Source organism: Lepus europaeus, chromosome 10, assembly GCF_033115175.1.
Source record: "Lepus europaeus isolate LE1 chromosome 10, mLepTim1.pri, whole genome shotgun sequence".
NCBI lineage: Eukaryota > Metazoa > Chordata > Mammalia > Lagomorpha > Leporidae > Lepus > Lepus europaeus.
This window is the reverse complement of record NC_084836.1, coordinates 52,352,526-52,377,355: the sequence shown is the minus strand read 5'-3', so window position 1 is coordinate 52,377,355 and position 24,830 is coordinate 52,352,526. Positions and strand designations below refer to the sequence as shown.

The window sequence follows — 24,830 nt, the reverse complement described above, 5'->3', positions numbered from 1 at the left end:
CTATAAATGAGTTACTTTTTAATTAAAAAAAAAAAAAATGAGAGGCTGGCATTGTGGCACAGCCAAGTTGTAGATTGTGATCCTGGTATTCCCTATTGGAGTACCAGTGTGAGTTCCCACCACTCTGCTCTGATCCAGTTCCCTGCTAATGTGCTTGGGACACCAGTGGAGGATGGCTCAAGCACTTGTACCCATGCCACCCAACTGGGAAACCTGGATGGAGTTCTGGGCTCCTGGCTGTTGTGGCCATTTGGGAAGTGAACCAGCGGAAGAAAGATACTTTGCTATCTCTCCCAGTCTCCTTGTCATCCTACCCTTCAAATAAGTCTTTCAAAAATATATTTACTTCAGAGGGAGAGAAATCTCTCAACCACTGGTTGACTACCCAAATGCCTGCAACAGCCGGAGCTGGGCCAGACTGAATCTGGTATCTGAGAACTCAGTCCAGATCTCCCACATGGGTGGCAGGGACCCAACTACTTGATCCTTCATCTGCTGCCTCACAGGGCATGCAGTAGGAGGAAGCTAGAAACATAAGCAGAACTAGGATGCCAACCCTAGGTCCTCTTGATGTGAGATGCAAGCAACTGAATTGTGCCAAATGCCTGCCCCTTGTTTTTCCTGGGCTCCTGGCTTGGCTCTGCCTGTTGTGCGGGCATTTAGAGAGTGGAATGGGAGATCTCTTGTGTGTCTGTTTCTCTCTGCATTTCAAATAAAATTTAAAGTAGCAATAAAATGGAAATTCTAAAAATGAAAAAAATCCAAAAAAATGAATACACATAATTCTATCCAAAAATAGACTAATTACTTGCTTACACTTTTTTTTTAGTCCCCAATACCCATCTAATATTTTTAAAATTTAACTCATTTTAAAAAGACCTTGCTTTGGGAGAAGGGAGATGGCAATGGATCCAAGTTTATGTACTGAAGTCTAGCTAAAATATGTTAGGGGACTTCTGCCTAAGGCATTCCTAGAGAACGAATTGTCCTTTGAAAATGGACAAACTTTGCTTTTTTTTTTTTTTTCTTCCCTAAATTGAGATATTTATCACTTTTAGAAACTGGTACCTCTGTAGTACTTGTAGGATTTAGCCATTTCCTATTCTGCCACATCTCATTTCAGCTGTTGGTTTCCAAGGGCAGATGTGAACTTGAACCTGTAATTATGAAACTCAACAGGAAGTTGATACTAGCAGGGGTTTGTATGGAGGGTTAGGCCTGCTAGTTTTCCATTTCCTAATGGAAGCCAGTGTAGTGTTTTGTTTACAGCTATGCTGTATGTTTCGAAAGCACTTGGAAACTGATAAAATTTGTTGTCAGCTTTTCCCAAAATGTGTTTGGAAGTGTAGGAATAGTCAAAGTGATGATCTTAGGCTTAGCAATTCAAGAAAAGAAAATAGTCCCATGGCTAAGCATTCTGCATGATTTCTCAGGCCCTTTATTTCCTATGTTAGTGTGAATTTCCCCCCAAATTTTTTTGACCAGAAAGTATGCTTTTCATCTGTCTTACCATGCAGCACACTGCTCCATGATACAGATTACTTTGGTATATAGATTTAATATATATTTGGAATATATCATTTAAATAATATGTATAATACACAAAATATTATAGAAGGAATATCTGGACTTTGAAATAGTGTTGTAAAGTTACTGCCTCACAATAGGACATCAGATTTGGTCTTCCCCTGGGTTTATTTGGTGATGAGTTTTCTCTAGGATGTGGACTTGGTTACACTTAAATAAGGATTTGTTTTCAAGGTAATGTACAGATACAGCATTCATTATTTAAATGAATATTCTTTATTGAGGATTGGAAATATTCTACATTTACTAAACTCAGAGGTAGTCATAGCCCTTCCCCAGTAAACTTTATAGCCTTTAGACAATTTGTTCTTTTTAATATGTTCTTAGTATAAAAGAAAGTCACCGAGAAAGTTTGTAAAATATGAAACATTTATAGAAAGTGTGGAGCAGTTGATATGCCAAAGTGTGAGAAAATGGTTTGTGAACAGTTTAGCATAATATTTGCTTAGTGATATAATGTAAAGGCTATAACAAACCCAAGCTTCTGTTTTAGATATTGTCAGCGTTCAGGCTGTTTTATACCAATCTGGTCATTGTCATTTTCCCCCCTCCCCCATCAAAAGTCATCAAGAAGAAATAAGGGATCCCTCAAAACAAACAGCAACTGTAGTATTATATAGAGTAAAAGCAACTTTCTCAATAAGAAGTTATCCTGTTGCAATGAGGCAATATGCTACGCTTATTTTTTTGTATTCTCTAAGAAAAGATATTTCCAATTCAGCATCAGGTATTTATACTTTCCAAACATACAGCAAACTGATACATTTTTAGAAATGTGACAAATGCAAATTTGTTTGTTAACAAAACATAACCTTGGATTTCTGAGACAGACTTTGAGAAATGTTGAGAAGAGGTTTTTAACATTTGTGATACATCCAACGGCTCAAGCACCAAAATCAACATGCAGAAACATTTCTCTAAAATACTCATCACTTAGATTCGCTCACATCAGCATTGATCGTAACTGGAATAGCTACCTGAGAGAGCCATGTTACTTCCTGAGTTTCCTTAAATATTATTAATGATTATTTAGTAACCGATGTTTCAGTTGCAGGACAACTCTATTTATGTATTTTTAACATTTTTATTTGAGAGACAGAGGGACAAGTGGGAAGTGTGGGGCAAAAGACGACCTTCAATCAGTATTACATTGCCTTCAAAATAGTTATGCACCTGAGTGTTAATTACACTTCCTCCACTTGGACAACACCAGCATGGCTGCTCTACCCCTCTTCCAGCAGTTCCAGTATCACCCTCATCAGAGGGCAGAGGTCTTCCTTTTACAGGTAGGGAAACAATTCTCAGTGGATTTGCAGAGGTCTCTTCCACATTGTTCTCCCACTGAAATCTTATCATGTCGATTTCTCCATAAAAGGAAGCAGGCCAATCCTGAGGAAGGCAGTCAGGCAGGGAGGTATGAGGGGGCCTGGTCTGACCACAGTCACAATTTCCTGGCTGTTTTTTGTTTGTCTCTAAGTGATTTTAAGTTTGATTAAGACAATTTGCTGATTTAAAAGATCATTTCAGTGAGAAATTTACATTTAGGCTCATGAGCCAATTTAGTTCATGCCCATTTAAAAATTGCTGTTCTAGAAAAGGAAAAGTTAGAATGCCCAGTGGAAAAATTGTTTAGGGCTTGATGGTAAATCAAGTTTAGTCTCTTGTTGTTGTTAAAACTTTTATTTTATTTTATTTTTTCTTTATTTTTTTAGTTTTGACAGGCAGAGTGGACAGTGAGAGAGAGAGAGAGAGAAAGGTTTTCCTTTTTGCTGTTGGTTCACCCTCCAATGGCCGCCGCGGTTGGCGCGCTGCGGCCGGCGCACCGCGCTGATCCAATGGCAGGAGCCAGGTGCTTCTCCTGGTCTCCCATGGGGTGCAGGGCCCAAGTCCTTGGGCCATCCTCCACTGCACTCCCTGGCCACAGCAGAGAGCTGGCCTGGAAGAGGGGCAACCGGGACAGAATCCGGTGCCCCGACCGGGACTAGAACCCAGTGTGCCGGCGCCGCAAGGCGGAGGATTAGCCTATTGAGCCGCAGCGCCGGCGTTAAAACTTTTAAGATTTATTTATTTGAAAGGTAGAGTTAGAGAAGGAAGGAGAAACAGATCTCCCATCCACTGGTTCACTCCTCAAATGGGCACAAGCGTCAGGGCGAGGCCAACCCGAAGCCAGGGTGGTAAGGGCCCAAGTACTTGGGGCCTCTTTGGCTGCTTTGCCAGGCCATTTACAAGGAGCTGGATCAGAAGTAGAGCAGCCAGGACATGAACCAGCACCCATATGGGATGCAAGCATTGTAGGCATTAGCTTTACCCACTATGCTATAGTGTTGGCCCCAACTTTAGTCTTTATAGTTCATGTATGGAGCATATAAAAATCATTACTGCACTATTAATATTTTGAAGTATATAATTTGTTTAAATAAAAAGGATATTCAGGTTATTACCAGATTTTACATAAAGTAGTTTTATACATGTAGAATGAGTTTGGCGTGGAAATGACTCCCAAATGTACTGAATCTCAATTCTTTGTGGTTCTCAGGCATTCACCAAGTACCAAGCCCAGGGTGTGGCTTCACTTTCAGGTAATGTAGAACTTGAATTTCAAACATGAACCATAGAAACTCACATTGCATGAGTGATATACAACACTCAGAAATCTGCCATCAGACTTGCTCTTGTTTGATACTTTTCCCCCTCACATGTGATGCTTTAATTAGGTTAACACTTAGGGTAGAGAACAGTTGTTTCAAATTGGATACTATTGATAAAATTTTTGTTTTCAGATTTAAAGAGGTAGCTTGTAGTGTTAATAGGTACTTGGTAGCATTACTACAAACCTGAGAATGCAGAGTGGATTAAAACCACTGTATTTGGGTTTTTTTCTTTTTAAAAAAATGTCATTGAAAAGCAGAGATTGATTTACTCCCAAATCCCTGTAACAGCTTGGGCTGGGCCAGGCCAAAGCCAGGAGTGAGAACTCAATCTGGGCCTCCCTTGTAGGTGGCAGGGACACAAGTACTTGAGGCATCACTACCTGCCTCCCAGGGTGTGTGTTAGCAGGAAGTCGGCATCAGCAGAAGAGCTAGGGCTTGAACCCAGGAACTCTGATAAGGGGATATGGGTGTTTTAACTGCTGCATTAAATACCCATCCTGGAATTTTTTCGATGCATACATGAAAACACTGACAAAGTGAGCTGGTGATTGCCACCTGAGACCCAATTTCATAAAATGACTCAAAGCCCTGTACAATTTCTGGACGGGACTCGGAGTAGCCAGGTGCTGGAACACTTTGTTCACTCATTCATTGCCTACTGTGTGGAAGGCTCTGAGGATACAAAAATGAGTTTTTCAAATGGACTCCAGCCTTAAAGAGCTCATACTCTATTAGACAAGACACACATGGAAGTACAAGGTCATAATACAGTGTTGTAAATCCAGTAGCAGAGATAACTGGTTTATTTGTGGGAACAAAGAGGAAGGGCCCCAGCCCCAGACTGCCTGGGAGGAAGTGGAGTGGCTTCCTAGGAGAGTTTCAGTTTGAACCAAGTTTTAGTGGAAGAGTGGGAAAGAAAATAGTGATCAGAGTGGCACTCCAGAGGCGGGCACATATCACATGTGGTGTGTTTGGGAGCTACACGCAGCTGACTGTTGGTCTGTTTTACGTATTCCCCTCCCCCAGTGCTGTGGAGGATGGACCCAAGAGGACAAGGCTGGGACCAGGAGACCAATACAGCTATTGCTGTGGTACAGGTGAGATGGGAGGCCTAAATTTGCCAATATTAATTGCCAGGGAGGAGAGAGGGTAGAGTTAGTATTTACAATTCACCCCAGTCTTTACTGAGTGATGGAACATATGGGAAGAAGAAGTTTTGAAGATGACTCCTAGATTTCCAGTGTGGTGGTACTGGTACAGAGAATCGGAGGGGATCTTCAAAAAGTTCACGAAAACACCTATTATGCTAAAACTATTCATAGATATCCCAGTCTTTGGCACCAAATTTATCCTTCAATTCCATTTTCAGTGAACTTTCTCGTATAGCAGGAAGAAAGGATCTAGCGGCAAAACCTGGCTAAGTGTTTGACATGATGGGTCCAAGGCACCTATGGGTCATATCCAGGGGGCTACGTCCAGTGGGCAAGTTGGATGCGAGTCTGAAGCTCAGGCAGAGAGGCTAGAGTTGGTCGTTTGGTGCCATCATCCTAACTGGCGTCTGGGTGCAGGAATGTGTGGACGCTGGCTCTCGGGGATGAAGCATTATTTACCTGTTGCTTTGAGGATCTGTAGACACAAACTTGTCATTCCATTGGGGCCACCTTTTCCTGGGTCTCTGAGACATGTTTGTCCACTTTCTTACACATATGCAAAAGCAGATATTCCCAATCCTATGATCGTTTTTTTTGCTGAGAACTAATGGTACTAATATGTGGCACTTAGTATCTCTTCACGTATGGCACTCATGGCAAAAAAAATTTTTCCCCTTGTAGGAACATCATTTTTGTGTCTTAAGTTTAACTTCTTACAAATTTCTAAGACTTAATGATTAAGTGTGAATGGGAAATACTTGATAGGCAGGTGTCTTTCACTCATTATTGAGATCAAGTCATTTCTTTCCATTATCACCACCTATTGCTTATCGCAGGATTTGGAAGCATCCACTTCTCTTCTCCGGGAAGACTGGCGTTTACCCAGCTGAGGTCCCACAAGAGGGAGTTAGAGTTGCAGTAACCTGAAGTGGACGTTCCTGATTCCAGGTGATGATGGGGGTTGAGTTTCACATTTTACTTTATTTGAAAAATATGTGCAAAAGAGTCATTAAAAATAGGAACAAACTAGGCTTTGTTGCAGCTGAGTGGCTTGGAAAATTTTTGTAGAGAGGAATCAGTGGGCATGAAGGATCTGATACTTGGGTAGAATCCAGTTGCCCTCGGAATGAAAGTTGAAAATCCTTTTTAAGCGCACTGAAGTTCTGGGATTTCTCTGGAATAACCACCTTTGTGAGGTATGGCTCATGCCCAGGGACTGTAATCTGAGAGGAAACAAGAAACAACTGACTGATTTCAGATGTTTTGTGGTGCCAACACCGAAAACACTGATACCACCCCTAAAAGGCAGCCTTTGTGCAATGCATGTGACAATCTGCCAGGCCTCCTGTGCTAGCAAGATTCCGTCCTCGTGCTGAATGAGTTACCCAATGCAATGTATACCGGAGTGCTTAATACCATTGCCAAGAATTACAAAATGAAACCAAGGCAGAGTCAGGTACCTTATCTGGTGATGTCAGGAGAAGAAAGCAGTGGCTGGATTCCACCAGCATCATGTTGATGGAACAACACAGTAAAGAGTTGACTGTTCCCCTTTGGCCCTCATCTGTACTTAAGAGCCTCACCAGACATCACCACTACTTATGAGCAGCATTCCTTTCCTGATTTATTCCGGCTTCCTTGCAGCTGATTGAAGTATGCACAAGTCTACTGCTTCTTTAAGATTTGATGTTACCTGGTTTTGTTCATAGGACTCTAAACCCTAAACCTTAGCTAAGTGTGTGCTTCTGGTGAAGGAAATGGTCAGGAAAAAGACAAATGCTAAACTAACTATAGGCTGTGACCAGAGACGTGCTTTTGTAACATCTACATGACCACTAAGTGGTATGTGTTTTAGCCATTCGTTTCAACTTCCAGAGTCTTCCCTTCCAATCTGTCCTAGAACTAAGTAAAACCTAGATAGCCAATGTGCATTGCTAGACTAGTGGGAAATGAGTCATGACTTTATTTTATAAAAGGGTAGCTTATTTATGGGATCACATAAAATAATTGAGATTTACCATGAGGACCCTCTGCCTTTTTATATGTAAATATCACAATAGGTAAGAGAAAAATACAGTCTTGTGGGGCAAAATTGTCATTAAGTGGAAGTTTTCGATCTCTATACTTCTCAGTAGGAGCAGGGACTCCTGCAAGGAGGATGAGTAGTGGATGAGCCCCACTGCTAAGCACCACAGGGGCATCCTAGGGCACAGGGAGGCTCTCAATCTTAGTCTCATTAACTAAACCCTGGCCTTTCATTATGCCCTCAACTGTGAGAATGAAATGCAAAGCCAGTTTTCACTATGGCAGAGAGGACTGTCTTCTCCCAAGACCAGCTCTATAGAGGACGCTGTTATGGTTGGCATCAGATCCACTAAGAAAAGGAGAAGAATCTTGAATTTTTTACAAAGTCTCATCAAAGAGGAAGAGGCAGGGCAGGCTATTGCCCAGTGGTTGAGATAACAGGTCAGAGTGCCCTGGGTTTGTACCTGCCTTTGGTTTCTGACGCCAGCCAACTAGCAATGTAGGAAGGCAGTTGGGTCCCTGCCATCCATGTGGGAGACCTGCACTGAGTTCCTGGTTCCCGACTTCTCAGGCATTTGGGGAGTGAACCAATGGGATTGGAGCATTTTCTGTCTGTCCCTTTGTCTATCTGTCGTTGCCTCTCAAAGTAAATTAGAGGCACAATCTGTTTTTTTTAGTTGTAAAAAAGGTATTCATTTAGTTCCTTCTTGTACACCTACTCAGGCTTATATTAATCCTTGCCTCCTTCCCCTAGAACAATAAATGACTCCGAAATATGTCATATGAGAATTAAAAACAAATTTTACTTGCATCATTTGCAAAAAGGGCTGCAAAAATATATTTATCACTTGCTTAATATACTGGTAAAATCTATAGATCCGATTTCACTCACAGTGAATTGTAAGGAACTTGTGCCAATTCATTTTGTAACAGTAGAGATTGTGTTTCATGATATTCCATGAAGCTTGCAAGTACTTTTGCTACACTATTTAATTATACTTCTTATTAATAAGGTGGCTTTTTTTTTTATCATTAAAGGTATCACAAGAAATAGGACTTAGCTTCAGTTTTACAAGTTGATTGCCAGTTAGGGAAAAACATGCATTTTCCTGGTTTGTTCCTATCATTCCTAACTCCTCCAACCCCTGCAATTTCCAGGTTGGATGCTGTCCTTCTGTCCTGAGACTTTTTTATTTTCCAGAGTTTTTATTTTACTTTTTAATATTTATTTTCATCTACTTGAGAGGAAGGGAGAGAGAGATTGATTTTCCATCTGCTGGTTCACTTCCCAAATGCCTACAACAGCCAGGGCTGGGCCCAGCCAGCCAAAGCCAGGAACTTTCTTCAGGTTTCCCATGTGGGTGGCAGGGGCCCAATACTTGAGCTATCATTTTCTGCCTCCCAGGATGCATCAGTAGGAACCTGGATTGGAAGAGAAGGAGCTGGGATTCAAACTGGCACTGCAGAATGGGATGTGGGTGTGCTAAACAGCAGCTTAGCCCACTACACCACAACACTTGTCCCCAGGCTTATTTTTAGATTCCTTATGAGTTCTATTATATTTTAATGACAATAGCTAGAATTGATTACTTACATTTATTGTATAGGACCCAGGCAAGAGAAGTAGATAATATTCTCCAAATTTGTTGGTTCTGTATGGGCAGATATGTTTTCGGTCTTGGACTTCCACAATTACATTAGGTAATGGATTTCTATCGATATCAAAAACTTGACCCTTTATACCTGCAAAACAAAAACAATGTTAAATGTATTCATAAATACCATAGTTTATGGCATATAGATAGAAAACTCATTTAAGAAAAAAGCTTATTAACTGTGGAGTTCTTAAAACTATTAGAGAAGGGAAAGAATTTTTGATATAACAAATTACAGTCAAGCTAACAATTTGATTTATAGCTTAAATTTGTTGAATATTCCATTTATAGCACATATTATAAAAATGAGAGTATACAAAGGACAGTCGAGGATCCTTTCCTGTGATTTCCAAGTTGTTTACCTGATCATGAAACGGTTCCACAATAATACCATTGGTGGATTCCACAACAGCCGCGATAGAAATGTCATGTTAGTTTACAACAAGATACTGATCTATGGAAGAAACTCAATAGTTTTGTAAACTACATGCCAAGCAAAATTACAATCTTGGGGTTGCTTGAAGATGGAGTTGACAGGTGGTGTCTTATTACTAATAACAGCAGGCAACACTTACTGAGCACTCTGTATATCCTAGGCTCAATGCCAAGTGCTTAATGTGCATTTTTTCATTGACTCTTCACAAGAATTCTATGATGTGGGTGATGTCAGTGTCATGATTTTATAGACGAGATCAGTAAGGCTCTGGATGACTCAACCTGACGACTACAGTGGCATAGCCACAAGAGTAAACCCACCAGGGTCTCCAGATTCCACACTGAGCCCATCACACCATACCTTCTCATCCCAAGATTTTAGGAAAATTGAAAAATTTTCTCCTTTTATTGTAAGGCAGAAAGAGCAAGTGGGCTCCTATCTGCTGGTTCACCCTGCAACAGCCAGGCCAGTTTGAAGCCAGTAGCCTGAAAATGAGTCCAGGTCCCCCGTGTGGGTGGCAGAGACTCAAGTCCTGAGCCCTCCCCTGCTGCCTTAGCAGGAAGCCGGATTGGAAGTAGAGGAGCCAGAATTCAAAGCAGACACTCCCATGTGGGATGCAGGCATCTCAAGTCGGGGCAGAGGCCTGTGCCTGCCTGTTCCTCATGCGAATTTTTAGAAGGCCATTTCTATTTTGACTTTTTTATAACTCTTCATTTTAAACCGAAGTCTCACATTCCAGTTTGGTCACTACAGTGATGACTCATGTTATCTTAAGGCAAAGGCACCTAAGCTGAAGGACATAAATGAGAAAGAGGCCACAAGTGAGAAGACCTTGAACTGTCCTGAAACGGTTATGTCGTGTTAGAGAAGAATGCTAGGCAGACCTGTAGTTTCCACCTCCAAAGGTTAAAATGGAAAAAAAAAAAAATGAAGGTTTGGTATTTAGCAGCAAAATATTTATCTGAATCCCTATGCAAATTTGTCAGACCCAAGTTGCCTTTTACTTTCTTTGCCATGTAAATCTTTACTCTTCTTTAGTTCCCCCTCACACTTTTTCAGTGCCAGTCAACCATGTAAGCCTATCATGTAGTTTGTTCTTTTGCTGTTTTTAAATTCTGTAAAGCTCCATTTATAGTGTTGCTACTGTTCACCAGGAGTACCACCTCTGAGTCTTCGGGCAGTGCCCACTGTAAACTGGTGGGAACGTGGGAACCCTACGCCTGCCTTCATGGGGTCTCAGAGGCACCGTTCTCTGAGGAGCTTTTTCCCCTGTGTCCTCCTTGGGCGGTGCTTCAGCAGTCAGTGAACACAGCATGTGCCGAGCAGCATAGCTTGCTGTGACAAGAACTCAGCAAGGTCTCAACTGGGATCCCTTGCCTTCCCCTCTCTTTCCTTCCAGTCTCAGTTGTTGTGGGCTTCAGCCTTTGGGGAGTAAACCAGCAGATCTAAGGTCTCTTTTCTATCTACCCCCCCACACCTTTTTTTTTTTTTTTTTTAAGATTTATTTATTTTCTTGAAAGCCAGAGTTAAACAGAGAAGGAGAGGCAGAGAGACAAGTCTTCCATCTGCTGGTTCACTCCCCAATTGGCCACAAAATGGCTGGAGCTGTGCCAAAGTTAGGAGCTTCTACTAGGTCTCCCACACAGGTGCAGGGGCCCAAGGTCTTGGGCCATCTTCTGCTTTCCCAGGCCATAGCAGAGAGCTGGATGGGAAGTGGAGCAGCTGGGTCTCGAACCGGTGCCCCTATGGGATGCCTGCACTGCAGGCGGCAGCTTTACCCGCTATACCGCAATACCAGCCCCTCCCTTTCAAATAAATAAAAAAAATCTAAGAATATCCCCACTCCAAACTAACCTTCACTGTCCTCTCAGTGAATTTCCATATGACCCTCACCCAAAGCTGGAGACCGTTCTTTAACTTTCAGAAGCCTGGGGTAGCAGAATCACTGTTCCTGGGCAAACACACACCACGCTTAAATATGGGATTTCTATTCAAGGGAAAACGCCGTCCCACCAGCCAGACGAAAGCTTTCTTCAGCTGTCATGGTCCATGCACCAGCAAACCTTTCCTTAGAGGGAAGGAATTGTTTTACCAGAAGATGTGACTTATTTCTGTATGCCACAGGTGAATGGACCTGATGATCTTTGTTCAGCCTAAGAGATGTGGAGAAAGCCAGCGCCATTCTACCCGGGAACACAAAAGTGAACAAAGCTCAGCCAGTAAACAAAGGAGAAGGTGTAAAACTCGAGACTTAAATTCTGCAGCCGCCCCTGGGGAGAAAGGTAAAGCTCTCCTTCCCCCAGACATAGATTCACTTCAGGAATGAAGACCTGGCCGGGCCAGGACTGGGGCTCTGCATCGGCTGGGCCACACTTGGGGGACTGCTTGTTTGTGCCTCTTTTCCTATCTGAGGATCTCAGTGGCCACCCATTTTGGATCTGCTAGCTGAGCCACATCTGCGTCCCATGTGCTCCTGGGGCTCAGCACACCCCAGGTGTGGCCCAGCTCGCTCCCGAGGTCTTCAGGTTCAGAGCTGCTTTAAGGAATCCAGGGCTGACAGAGCAGCAGCAGGCAACACCATGTCTTAGCTCTCCGTTGGTGACAATCAGGGCATCTGAATCCCTTGCAGTTGAGCTTTGCCTGCCTTTGTGAGCTTGGCTTTCAGTCTGCAGCCACTCTCACTCCCACTCAAACCTGGTAAACCCCCTAAGCACAAGAACATAGCACCAAGAGGCCCGAGGTTAGCTTGCAGTCTGCAGTGAGCTCCAACCCTGCTGGAGCCTTAAGCCAGTCTGAGGCACGTGGATGGCTTACTCCCAATATCCAGTGACTGACCTGTGCTTCAGACAAGGGCCTGCTCAGTAAAACAGCCTGGGCTCCACCTCAGGCCTCTCCTTCCAAGACAGGGCAGGGCAGAGACTTCTAGATGTGTCAGCCTCAGCCACCCAGACACATCCTGGCAAGTGGTAAACGCAGAGCAGCCTGACAGATCCGGGGGTTCCCGAAGCCAGAGCAGTAGCAAGAAAGGGCTGTTTGCCCTCTGCAGCCACAGACAAAAAGATTCTTTGACTCCTAATTGAGCACTAATGGGGAGAGAAACTTTCTATTAAATAACCACCCTAGATCAGTTTTTTGAAATCACATTGTAAACCACAAGGGGGCAGGGTTGCTGTGCTTATATATAATTATATATATTTCTAATCTTGTTCACATCTGATTACAAGGAGGAACAGATAAATATTCTTCATAAACTCAGTGTAGTAGACCTGTAATTTCTCCAAATCAGTAAGAGTTACGTAATTTGTATGTTACTTCCCAGTTTTTAAAGCTCCTCCATTGGCAGTATTCTCATCAATACCCTTCAAAGCCTGATTTAATTCAGTGGCTGGCAAATAACCTTTATAGCTAAATGGAAATTTTGAAAAGAAGAGTGTGGTTACATCAAGCATATTTCATGCTCAGTTGCACTCCTATTTTGATACTGATGAAGAATGAATTCTGGAAAAGAACAGGCAAGCGTAACACTAAAGGATCAGTAGAGGTAGAAATATAATAGAAATATTAAATTAATGTGTCTCAACAGGAAAATCCAGTGCAGAATGAAATGCCAGAATACCAAGCACAAGAGGACATAGTGAAGAAGGAGAAAAGCCCAATACTAGGTTTATAAGCTTTGTTAAGATGCTGTGAATCAGATGACATTCCGCAAACCCCTGTTACAGGGAACCAACCTCCTGCGTGCCCGAGCCGGCCAGTCAGACCAGCCCAGTGTGCTCCCCGGCAGTCCCTGCGCACCTCTGTTCAGGTCAGGACACGGAGCAGGGCTGTCGGTATGAAAGTGAGGGAGGGGCGTTCGTTTTAGAGACGTGGTCAAGAGCAGGTATTTACTGTCTCTGCTCTTGGTTCTCTGCCCGTGCACTCCCCTCCTTTGGCCTTCCTTAGTCTCCTTTTTAGCAGGTGGAAAGCTTTGGGGTGAAGCTTATGGAAAAATCTGAGATTTATACAATGATGCAGGAGACCCAGGCAGCAAACCTCTTCAACACACGCACACACCTTGGATCAATGCAGTGGCATAACTGTTCTGCCAGTTCCTGGTATTCCTTCCTCCAGGCCATGCTGAATGAAGAAACAGAACGCTAGCATGGCAGAGGAGTCCTCCACAAATGCTTGGAGAGCCACTGACTGTGGACCCAACATGCCCTACGTGTGATTCCGTCGCTGTCACAGGTACTGCGTTTCTTCTGGTGCATGGTGTTCTAAGCACACACCTGGACTGGAATCCTCAGCACCTGGCATGATGTTCTCAGTTGGCGAGGCCTCGCTCTGACCCCCTGGAGATGGGGCTGCACCCTCTGGTGAGTCTGCCGTACATGCTTGAAGAGCTACCCCTGCTTCCCTCTTGTCCATCTGTGATAAAGGCCAGACAGCCTTCAGAAAACGGGCGGGGGAGATTCCTAGTGACAGGTCGTTTGCTCCGTTGAGGGGTGGGAGGGTTGAAGCTAATGGGGCTAGGTCACCACCCCAATTCTGCAAAAAATGGCGTTTGTGTCTGTGATAGTGGATGGGAAATGACAAGCAAAGCTGGCTTTTGTGTAAATGGGAGAAACTGTAACAGAGGACCCTCCTGTTTTCCTGCTCTTCTGCTAGAGTCAAAGCCATTCAACATGTAAAGTCAGGTGTACCATGGACTTTTATATCCCATATGTATCACACTTGCTCTTGTAGGCGCAGGTGGGCACTGCGTTTCTTACACACTGCAGATACTCCTGCAGAGAGAATTCTTAACCGTTGTTCCTGGCACTGTGACTGCACCTAGAAAACATCAGTGGCAGCTTGCATCTGCCTTGCCAGATGCTGCATTTTGTGTTAAGGAATTAACAAGAAAATTTTAACAAACCTAGGTGCACCTGTTTCATATATTCGATCAACGAGGCTTTGTTATAATTCCAGAAGGATGGCAGCTCCTCCTCAGGAGGGTATTTGCAGCACGACAGCTCCAGCGTAATTTCAAAGCACTGGGCCCAGATGTAGTTGTAATCTTGCATTCCGCCTACACACAAGCACAGTTCATCTTTGTTAGGGTCTGTCACTGGAGGGGAGCCAGGCAAAAAGCACCTTGGGGACAAGTGAATGAGGCAGTCGCAGGGAAAGCACATGAAAACAGGAAGGGAGGAATTTGATATTGACACGTCAAGTTAGGGCTGACATTTTCTTATCCAGGCATGGCCAGGCAATCCTAAATGTTCCCATATGGGCAACTAGATCAGAGTTGCTCGAAGTTCAACCGCTCATTGAAGTGAGGGGTGGAGGAAGGGTCTATTTTCTTCTAGTTTTTCAATTTAAAGTAATTTTTTCTGTACACTTTTAATTAACATAAGATAGAGGTTGCTTTAAAAATATTTCCATAAACTCTCTGTAGTACGTTTAGTATCAAGTGCACTAATTTGGGGACACAGTAATGAGCACCATGAAGTACTATTGCTAGGTGTTATTAAAAGTGCTTATGTATCCATTCATTTATGCCGCATGACAATGATCCCTACTTTACAGGTTGGAAAGTAACATCTGTGATTACAAGTGATCTCTGCCAGTGGATGGCAGAGACTAGAGTTCAGGCTGTCTCACCTCGCCCACAACACCTGAGTTCTCCGGGGATAAAAGCAAGGATGCCGGCTGACTCTCAGAGGTAGGAGATCTGGAATCTGCTGCATCTGAGCTTGCCGTTGCTTCTGCTCACTTCCCAGTTCTTCTCTCTGGAGACCCTATTTTCAGAGGTCTACAACCTTTTCATACTAAGATATGAAACTTTTCATAGCTGAGTATCTCTGAATTGAGATGTGTCTTTAGTACAACTGAAGTGTGTGTGTGTTTTCTTTTTTTTTAAATATTTCAGAGGCAGCTCCCATTTATTGGTTCATTCCCTAGGTGGCTGCAGGCCAGAAGCTGGGAACTCAATCAAGAACTCCCACTTGGGTGGCAGATACCTGTTACTTAGCTGTCACTGCTGCTTCCCAGGGTGGAGTCAGGAATGGAGCCAGGGTATCAAACCATGGTTCTCCAGGGGGAACGTGGATGTTATAACCAGTTAGCCAAAGGCTTTTTTTTTTTTTTTTTTTAAGGTTTATTTATTTGAAAGGCAAAGTTATAGAAGAGTAGAGAGGTGTTCCATCTACTGGTTCACTCCCTAAATGGCCACAACAGCCTGAGCCAGGAGCTTTTTCCAGGTCTCCCACATGGGTGCAGGGGCCCAAGGACTTGGGCCATCTTCTGCTGTTTTCCCAGGCCATAGCAGAGAGCTGGATTGGAAGTGGAGCAGCAGGGAGTCGAACCAGCACTCATATGGGATGTCGGCACTGCAGGTGGCAGCTTTACCCACTACACTACAGGGCCAGCTCTGGTACATTGTGTTTTATAATCACTGGCATCTAGGATATGAGACTATAGTAATTTTGAAGGAAGTAGTTTTTGATAGATTGCTTCACTTTATCTGCTCAGAGGTATGTATTCACAATTCCATTGGGGTTTTTGGAAAGTCATAAATTACAAAGACTTATTTATTTATTTGAGTCAGAGAGGTCTTCCATCTTCTGGTTCACTCCCCAGATGGCCACAGCTGGGGTGATCCAAAGCCAGGAAGCCAAGTACTTGGGCCATCCTCCACTGCTTTCCCAGGTACATTAGCAGGGAGCTAGATAGGAAGTGGAGCAGCTGGGACTTAAACCCATGTCCGTATGGGATGCCAGCATTGCAGGCAGTGGCTTAACGTGTTGCGCTCTGCCCTGGCCCCGAAAAAATTTTTTTAAAGATTTATTTATTTTTATTTGAAAACCACAGTTAAAAATAGGGAGGAGCATCAGAGAGAGAGAGGTCTTTCATCCACTGGTTCACTCCTCAGTTGGCCGCAATGGCCAGAGCTGTGCCTATCGGAAGCCAGGAGCTGCTTCTGGGTCTCCCACGCGGGTGCAGGGGCCCAAGGACTTGAGCCATCTTCTGCTGCTTTCCCAGGGCATAGCAGAGAGCTGGATCGGAAATGGAGCAGCCGAGTCTTGAACGGGCGCCCATATGGGATGCCCGTACTTCAGGCCAGGGCGTCAGCCTCCTGCGCCGGTCCCATTGAAAAATTTTTAAAAAGTGTTTTTATTTATTTGAAAGGCATGGGCTGGCAATGTAGCAGGTGGATTAAGCCACCACTTGCAATGCTGACATCCGATGTCAGTGTGGGTTGGAGTCTCAGAGTCCTGGCTGTTTGGCTTCCAGCCCAGCTCCCGGTTCTTGGGAAAGCAGCTGAAGATGGTCTAGTGCTTGAGACCCTGCCACCTGTGTGGGAGACCCAGATGGAGTTCCAGGCTCCTGGCTTTGGCCTGGCCTTAGGAGTAAACTAGCAGACATAGGAACTCTGTCTCCCTCTGTTGCTCTGCCTTTCTTTTAAGGTTTATTTATTGATTTGAAAGGGACTCATACTTGAGCCATCATCTGCTGCCTCCCAGGATAGGTATTAACAGGGAGCTAGAACAGAAGTGGAGTAGACAGCACTCTGACATGGGGTGTGGGTAGCACAGGTGGAGACTTAACTCACTGAACTACAGCACCCACCCCAGAAAGCTTTAATGCTAAGAAAATGGTCAGATAGTATGTAAATAACACCTAGATGCAATATTTTATATACTAAGTAATATCTATGTGGGTTCAGAGTCCAGAGCGGATTCTTTCTCTGTCCTTCTGTTTAAGTCAAAGGAAAGGGGCAAGAGAGAAGACAAAACAAAGCCCATGGCATTTCTCGGGAAGTGGAGTTTTAAGTGGTAGGGAACTTCTAGCAGGAATTTGGGGTTGAGAAGGCCAAGCATGGATGGGGTATGGTTCTGGGGAAGGCCAGTGGGCCTGGCCAGCAAGATATGCAAGGTGGACTCTGAAGCTCCAAAGCCAGGGCCGGCTTTTCTGCTTTCTTCCTGACGAGGGCACATATCTCACACAGAGGCAGGCACACTTGGGAATACCTCCCAGCAACCCCTGGCGTTCCTAGCTGATTCCCTCCACACCAAAGTTACAGCTGGTGAGCCCATGGAAGACAGCACAGCACCCTTTCCTAGCTCTGAAGATGAAGCCCTTGGTGGGGCTGTAAAGGCTGAGATGTTGGGTAGCTGCGCCTGCCCGTCATGGCCTGTGCTTATTTATATTACCTGGAAGCCAGCAGAGAGCCACTCAAACACACAAGTACAGCTTACAGGGTGGGCACTGGGCCTAGCAGTTAAGATGCCCACATCCCATTTCAGAGTGCATGGTGTGAGTGCCAGCTCTGAGTATGGCTTCCCGACAGTGCTCGCCCTGGGAGGCAGCAGTGAGGACTCAAGTAGTTCACCCCCGTGGAAACGTGGATTGATTTCCTGGCTCCCAGCTCCAGTCTGGCCCAGCGGTGGTTCTTGTGGCTATTGAGGGAGTAAACCTAGTGGATGGGAACTGTCTCTGTCACTCTGCCTCTCAAAAAGAACTTGTGAATATTTATTTAAGGAAATGGGTTAAACCGCCATCTGCAGTGCTGGCATCCTGTATGGACACTAGTTTGGGTTCTGGCTGCTCTACTTCCTATCTAGCTCCCTGCAAATGCACCTGGGAAAGCAGTGGAGGATGGCCCAAGTCCTTGGGCTCTTGCACCCATGTGGGAGACTTGGAAGAAGCTCTTGGCTTCAGCCTGGCCCAGCCCTGGCCGTTGCAGCCATTTGGGGAGTGAAGCAGTAGATGGAGGATCTCTCTGCCTTTCAAATAATTTTTTAAAAAAACTTGAAAATAAAAATAAAAGGTCTATTTTTATTTATTTGAAAGGCAGAGAGATCCTCTTCACTGGTTCACTCCCCAAATGGCCACAATAGCCAGGGCTGGGCCAGGCTGAAGCCAAGAGCTTCTTCCAAGTCTCCCACATGGGAGCAGGGGCCTAAGCACTTGGGCCATCTTCCAGTGCTTTTCTCAGGCCATTAGCCGGGAGCTGGATTGGAAGTGGAGTAGGTGGGACTCAAACTGGAGATGCAGGTGGAGGCTTAACCTGCTATGCCACAGTGCTGGCCCCCTCAAATAAATCTTTAAAAAAATCTTCTTAAGATACCCAGCTTGTGGAAAACTACCTGATACCTACACATCCAAAGGGGAAACTGGGGAAGGCACCCTCGGAAGAGGCCTGTATCTTGCTGCAGGAAGAGCCCAGCTAACCAGGTAGAGGGGGAGGCTATAGTACTCCAGCCCGCTGCCTGCCCTACACCCCAGCGGCTTCTGCTTCACTTTGCCTCCCCAGACTAGAAGGGGTTCTCCGTGACCTCGGGCTCCTGCTTACATAATTCTGTCTTCAGATAAGAACAGCCCTCCACGTTCCCCACACAGCAGCCTCACCTCCTCCCTCACCTGGGCGTCCTACTTGAGGGGAAGAAGGCTGGAGCCCCTCTCCCCGTTTCCTGCATGGAGAGCCCTCTGGTTAGCCTGCAAAGTGGATTTAAAATCACGGCACTTCACAGGAACATCCGACTTCTTATACTAACCGGAGACTCTGGCAATACTGGCTCCCTCCTGCAGCATGATATTTAGCTCAATCCACATCCCTTACAGCACATTGCTCCAAGCTTCTCACTGGTCCCTATTAGGTTTTGGCTTGGCATCCCTGTGGTACACTGTGCCTTTTCTAAGTCTCTTTATTCCAAGTGCACTGCTATCACAATTATTTAGTTGCATGCCTAGCTCCTCTGTCAGACTTGAGGGTAAGTTCCACCTCTTGTTCATCTTAACACAGTTCCTGGCTCATAAGCAAGCATCTGAATGAATGGGCAGTGAGGAGCACATCCGAGCATCTCTCAAGCTATCAAGTTGCTGCCGTTGCTGCCACTGCTCCTGCGGTATTGGCTGATGGAGACATGATGGACAGGACTGCACTGTTCCCAAAGACTGGGTCAGCCTAACCAAGCTGGCACTTCCGGGTGAAGGCAATAAGGAGGATGGAATGACTGAAGAAAAACTCACCATGCAGTGGATACCAGGAGTATCCATTGGTAACTCCGTTAGGAAAGTTCAGTTTGTTCTCACACTGATCTCCTTTCTTCATGTTGGGGTTTCTTGATGCATAGATATTTGCAAGATATTGAAAAACATCATCATCAGGAGTTACACTTCGGGAGAGCAATGCTCCAGTTGCTGTTTTGAAAAACAAACCAACACCTATCCGTTGAGTAAGAGGAGACAATACCACACATCAACAAACACATAATCACACCACACCACACACAGGCTCTAAGTTCCCCAGGGAAATCGTCATCCACTTGTATATGTGCCCTCTGCTCTTCGTGCTTGGTAACAATTGTAGACCAAGTATTCAAACTTCTGGAAATGAAACATCCTCATTGTCACTCTAATTGCTGGAGGTCAATAAACTTTGCTCAGGTGCCACAGGGATTAGTTGAAGCCTTTGTGACACTTTAAGTCCCTTGCTGCACACTTTATCCCATAAAGTTTAAAGAGGGGTCAGCAGTTACTGCTCACATGGTTGGCAAAAAGCGCAAGTTCTAATTTTCTGTTTGTCTGATTTCCTTTTGTGAATTGACCTAGTCTTACCCTTTAACTGGTAGATATCAAGTGTTGATTGCCGTCCAGCCACGCTGCCCCTTCGTGGCTGAATGGCAGGGAGGATGACAGTGTGTGGGGGCAGTGAGAAGCGTAGCAGGAAGCGGAGTCCCATCCCCATTCAGGGCTTGCAGCTCTAGTCTGGAGCTGGGAAGCCAGGGTCTGACCCGCATCTGCTTACCTGGAACACCATTATCAAATGGGTAACTGGCCACCAGGGCACCGCCATGCAGGTTCGCAGAGAGGACAAACGTCTCGGTCTTCAGCCACTTCATGACGGCCGCAGTTTCAGGCTGCCTCGACACGTTATTATATTCAAAAGCATCGGGGAAGTTTCGATTCAGGTCATACTGGTTAAAGTTTTCCCTTTAAAAGAAAGATTTTTTTAATTTCTAGGTTTTATTTGTTGTGTAGGGGAATGGATAGGGCAATGGATTCTTGCAGGTCTGGTCTCTTCTTACTTTCACAATACAGGTGACTGCAGGTGTGGATGGTTGCCCTGGTGGCCTCCAATGCACCATACCTGGCACCCTCCATCGTCCCCTCCCATGTACGTGACTTGCTCTCATCAGTGGGACCTTAGCTGTTGTGATGAGTAAGGGCTTGCATGTTGGGGCTTCTGCTCTTAGAACACTCCCTTTTAGAATGCCGAGGCCACAGGGACAGCTCCCTGGTGACAGCCAGAACTGAGGCTCCAGGCACTTGGCCCCACATCAGTAGCCCATGTCCCTGAGCCATCTCTGCCCAAATTCCTCACACACAGAACTGAGAATAAACAGAAAAGCTGCTCAAAAGTTTGTTTCAGTTAAGACTCAATTTTTTTTTAAACAAATAATTAGAGAGGCAGAAAGAAAAGATCTTGCATCTGCTAGTTTCCTCCCCAACTATCTGCAATCGTCAGGGCTGGGCCAGGTGAAAAGCTGAGAGCCTGGAACTGAGTCCAGGTCTCCCACATGGTGGCAGGGCCCCAGTAGTTGAGCCATTAATTACCTGTTACCTCCCAGGGAACACATTAGTAGGCAGCTGGGATTGGAAACAGAGTGGGGACTCAGACCCAGGTACTGCTATGGGATGCGGTGTCCCAAGTGGTGTTTTAACTGCTGTGCCACATGTCGCCCCGAGGCTGTGGTTTTGAATCACTGCACTGTGTGACTGTTACACAGCATTCCATAACCCAAGAGTGACCAGGCTACTTTATACAAACATTTCTGAAAAGTAGAGTGGCCACCTTTAAATATGCTAGAAAAGCTTAAAATTGAGGAGGATGCAGTGGTTCAATTTTATCTTTGGAGGAGCAAATTTATATGTTGCACAAATATAAATGTACATTAGACAGCTGAGAAATTCCAAACTTCCCAAGGTGACTTGTTTAAGTCAGAACTACTGCAGGGGCCAGCGCCACAGCTCACTTGGTTAATCCTCCACCTGCGGCGCCAGCACCCCGGGTTCTAGTCCCGATTGGGGCGCCGGATTCTGTCCCGGTTGCTCCTCTTCCAGGCCAGCTCTCTGCTGTGGCCCGGGAAGGCAGTGGAGGATGGCCCAGGTCCTCGGGCCCTGCACCTGCATGGGAGACCAGGAGGAAGCTCCTGGCTTCTGGCTTCAGATCAGCGCAGCGCGCCGGCCGTAGTGACCATTTGGGGGGTGAACCAACGGAAGGAAGACCTTTCTCTCTCTAACTCTGCCTGTCCAAAAAAAAAAAAAAAAAAAAAACAACCTACTGCAGGACAAACTTTGTGACTCGTTCTTGGACTGCTGGCTTCACAAATGAACCAGTAACCATCACGGGCCTGAGGACTGTGCCGGGCACTGGGGATCTTACAGCAGTGAACACAGTGGACTGGATTCCTGCCCTCAGGGATCTTGCAGTTTAGAATACAGAGAGATTAAACAGGAAATCGGGCGCTAAACATTGGACCCAAGTGTTCAGGGCCTACTCTAAGAGGTGGGGGGCAGCAGGAGGGCATGCAGGGTGGGGAATGGCAGGTGCAACACAATTCGGCAGGGCGAGCACCTGGTAGTTCCAGGAAGTAGAAGGGACCCATGGGGCCCAAGCAGATGATGGAGGAGTGACCAAGCCAGTGAGGGAAGGCAGGCCCGGGGTCAAGCCGCCTTATCCAGGATGTCACATCTCCTATTGCGAGCACCCGGCAGCCCTGGAGGACTTCATATCAGTGACGAGGCACAGGCCCCGAGGCGCTTGGCCATTGTATAACTCAGTTGCTTTTTTTTTTTTAAATTAAAGATTGCTTATTTATTTCAAAGGCAGAGTTACAGAGAGAGACAGAGAAATCTCATCTGCTGGTTCACTCCCCAAATGGCCACCATGGCCAGGCTGAAGCCAGGAGCCAGAAGCTGCTTCCAGGTCTCCTATGTGGGTGGCAGGGACCCAAGCAATTGTGCCATCTTCCACTGCTTTGCATAGGTCATTAGCAGGAAGCTGGGTCGGAAGTGGAGCAGCTGGGACTTGAACCAGCTCCTCCACAACTCCAGCCCCACCCGCTTACCTCTTGCCAGGGCCGAGAGGTGCCTAAAGGGAGCCTTCATGTTTCGTTTTTAAACAAAGGTCAGGTCCATCCTTACCTTCCATTGCTGTAAAAACAGTCAGGATTTTTGACGGCTTCGAATCCATCTGGGTTCATGGAAGGCATGATGTGTATCCGGGTGCTGTTGATGAGGGTTGTGATTTCAGGGTCTTTCCCGTGGTTGGTTACGAGATAGTCAATCAGATGGAGCAGCAGTTCCCGCCCAACAGTCTGTGTGGTTACAGAAAAGGAGAAGGGTGTCTGATAGGTCAGAGGCAATCGGGAGAACACGCCCCAAAGCACAGATTCCCCTGTGGGACCTCTCCACCTAGCCTAGACTCGTCTGTAGGACTCCTGCTGCCTAACCTGCTGGCATGCTGGCTACTGGCACTCTTTTTTTTTTTTTTTTTTTTTTTTTTCCCAGATTGAGTGATTTGAAAGAGAGACATTGCTGGCTCATTCCCAAAAAGGCTGAAACAGCTTGGAGCCAAGCTAAGACAGGAGCCAGAAGCTTCATCCTTGGGTCTCAGGAGTGTGGCAGGGGCTCAAGCACTTGGGCAACCTTTGACTGCTTTCTCAGGCCACAAGCAGAGAATGGATGGGAAGAGGAGCAGCTGGCACTGTGCACAGTAGGTTGATCATCTGCCTGCAGCGCCGGCATCCCACATAGGCACTGGTTCGAGTCCCAGCTGCTCCACTTCTAATCCAGTTCCCTGCTAATATGCCTGGGAAAGCAGTAAAAGATGGCCCAAGTCCTTGGGCCCCTGAACCCATCTGGGAGAACTGGAAGAAGCTCCTGGCTTCAAACAGACCCAGCTCCAGCCATTGTGGCCATTTGGGGAGTGAACCAGGGGATGGAAAACCTTTCTGTCTCTCCCTCTTTATATAACTCTACCTCTCATAAATAATAAATTAAAAATCTAAAAAGGAAAAGTTAAAGGGATCATATGTAATTTGGGCTCCTTAAAAAAATGAATTTGAGTAAAGATTCTTATTTGCTTGTTTTCTAAAATACTTTCTGGAGTGATAAAGAGGTGGAGTCACAGATACAGGCGTTTTGTTTCCATGGATGACCTCATAATGTATGAGAGCCATCATGTATACCCACATTGGATCTCAGAGAACCCTGCATTGAACATCAAATAATTAAAAATTTACTTATTTTTGTTTTAATTACAAAAAAAAAAAAGCATTTGAAAAGCAGAGTGAGAGAGCACTCCTATCTGTTGTGCTGGTTCACTGTGGCTGGGCCAGGTTGGAGCTGGGAGTTGGGAACTCAGTCCAGGTCTTCCAGGTGGGTGGCAGGAACCCAGGTACTTGAGCCATCATGAGCAACCTCCACAGGGTGCACATTAACAAGAGGCTGGAGCTAGGAGCAGAGCCTGGCTCACACCCAGGCACTCCCATACTGGATATGCCTGTCCCAAGTGGTATCTTGACTGCTGCACCAAATACCTACCCCAGAACAGTATAGATTTTAATAGAGAAGAATCCAAGTTTGTGATAAACATAATTTAGATTCCTAATTTCTGTGTTTCTCTACCCCCAAATTTCACTATTTCCAAGGTCTGTTGGACATTTGTATAATTTTTTGCCATATCTATATTTCTGGCTTCCACATTCTCATGTTTCTGAAACTTTAGTCATTTGCACTTTATGTTATTGCCATATCTATATTATCCATATACTATTTTTACTTTGAATCCTTTAAATGGACTTTTTACTTACATTAAAAATGAAGCTTTGGGGGCCAGCACTGTGGCACAGTGGGTTAAAGCCCCAGCCTGCAGTGCCATCATCCCATATGGGCACCTGTTCAGGTCCTTGCTGCTCTACTTCCGATCCAGCTCCCTGCTAAGGCAGCTAAGGAAGGCAGCGGAGGATGGCCTTGGGCCCCTGCACCCCCTAGGAGGAGGCTCCTGGCTCCGGATCAGCTCAGCTAAGACCTTTGCAGCCATCTGGGGAGTGAACCAGTGGATGGAGATCTCTGTATCTACCTCTCTGTCCCTAACTCTGTCTTTCAAATAAACTAAAATTTTTTTTAATGAAGCTTTGTATCTTTAGCTCTTTGCTAGATATGTATTTCTAATATACATTAAATAAAAGCATGACTATTACAATTTTTAAATTGTCATATTCACTAAGAATCATCTTATATACCAGTAAGGAAACTGGAGGCCTGTGAGAGGGCTTACATTCCTCAAGAGAGT

At 45.3% G+C, this 24,830-nt stretch overlaps 1 protein-coding gene across 1 annotated transcript in view; it reads right to left on the bottom strand.

Annotated features, from left to right (window-relative positions):
- Positions 1–6,361: 6,361 nt before the first annotated feature.
- CPM (carboxypeptidase M) overlaps positions 6,362–24,830 on the bottom strand; it is an 85,953-nt gene continuing 67,484 nt past the window's right edge. The window contains exons 4-9 of the mRNA XM_062203267.1: positions 22,679–22,851; positions 20,280–20,464; positions 19,502–19,672; positions 14,403–14,555; positions 9,009–9,157; positions 6,362–6,612 (exon numbers count right to left, since the gene is read on the bottom strand). Of these exons, the coding sequence (XP_062059251.1) occupies positions 6,370–6,612; positions 9,009–9,157; positions 14,403–14,555; positions 19,502–19,672; positions 20,280–20,464; positions 22,679–22,851 (1,074 nt within the window). The 3' untranslated portion in view covers positions 6,362–6,369. The remainder of the gene's footprint in view (positions 6,613–9,008; positions 9,158–14,402; positions 14,556–19,501; positions 19,673–20,279; positions 20,465–22,678; positions 22,852–24,830) is intronic.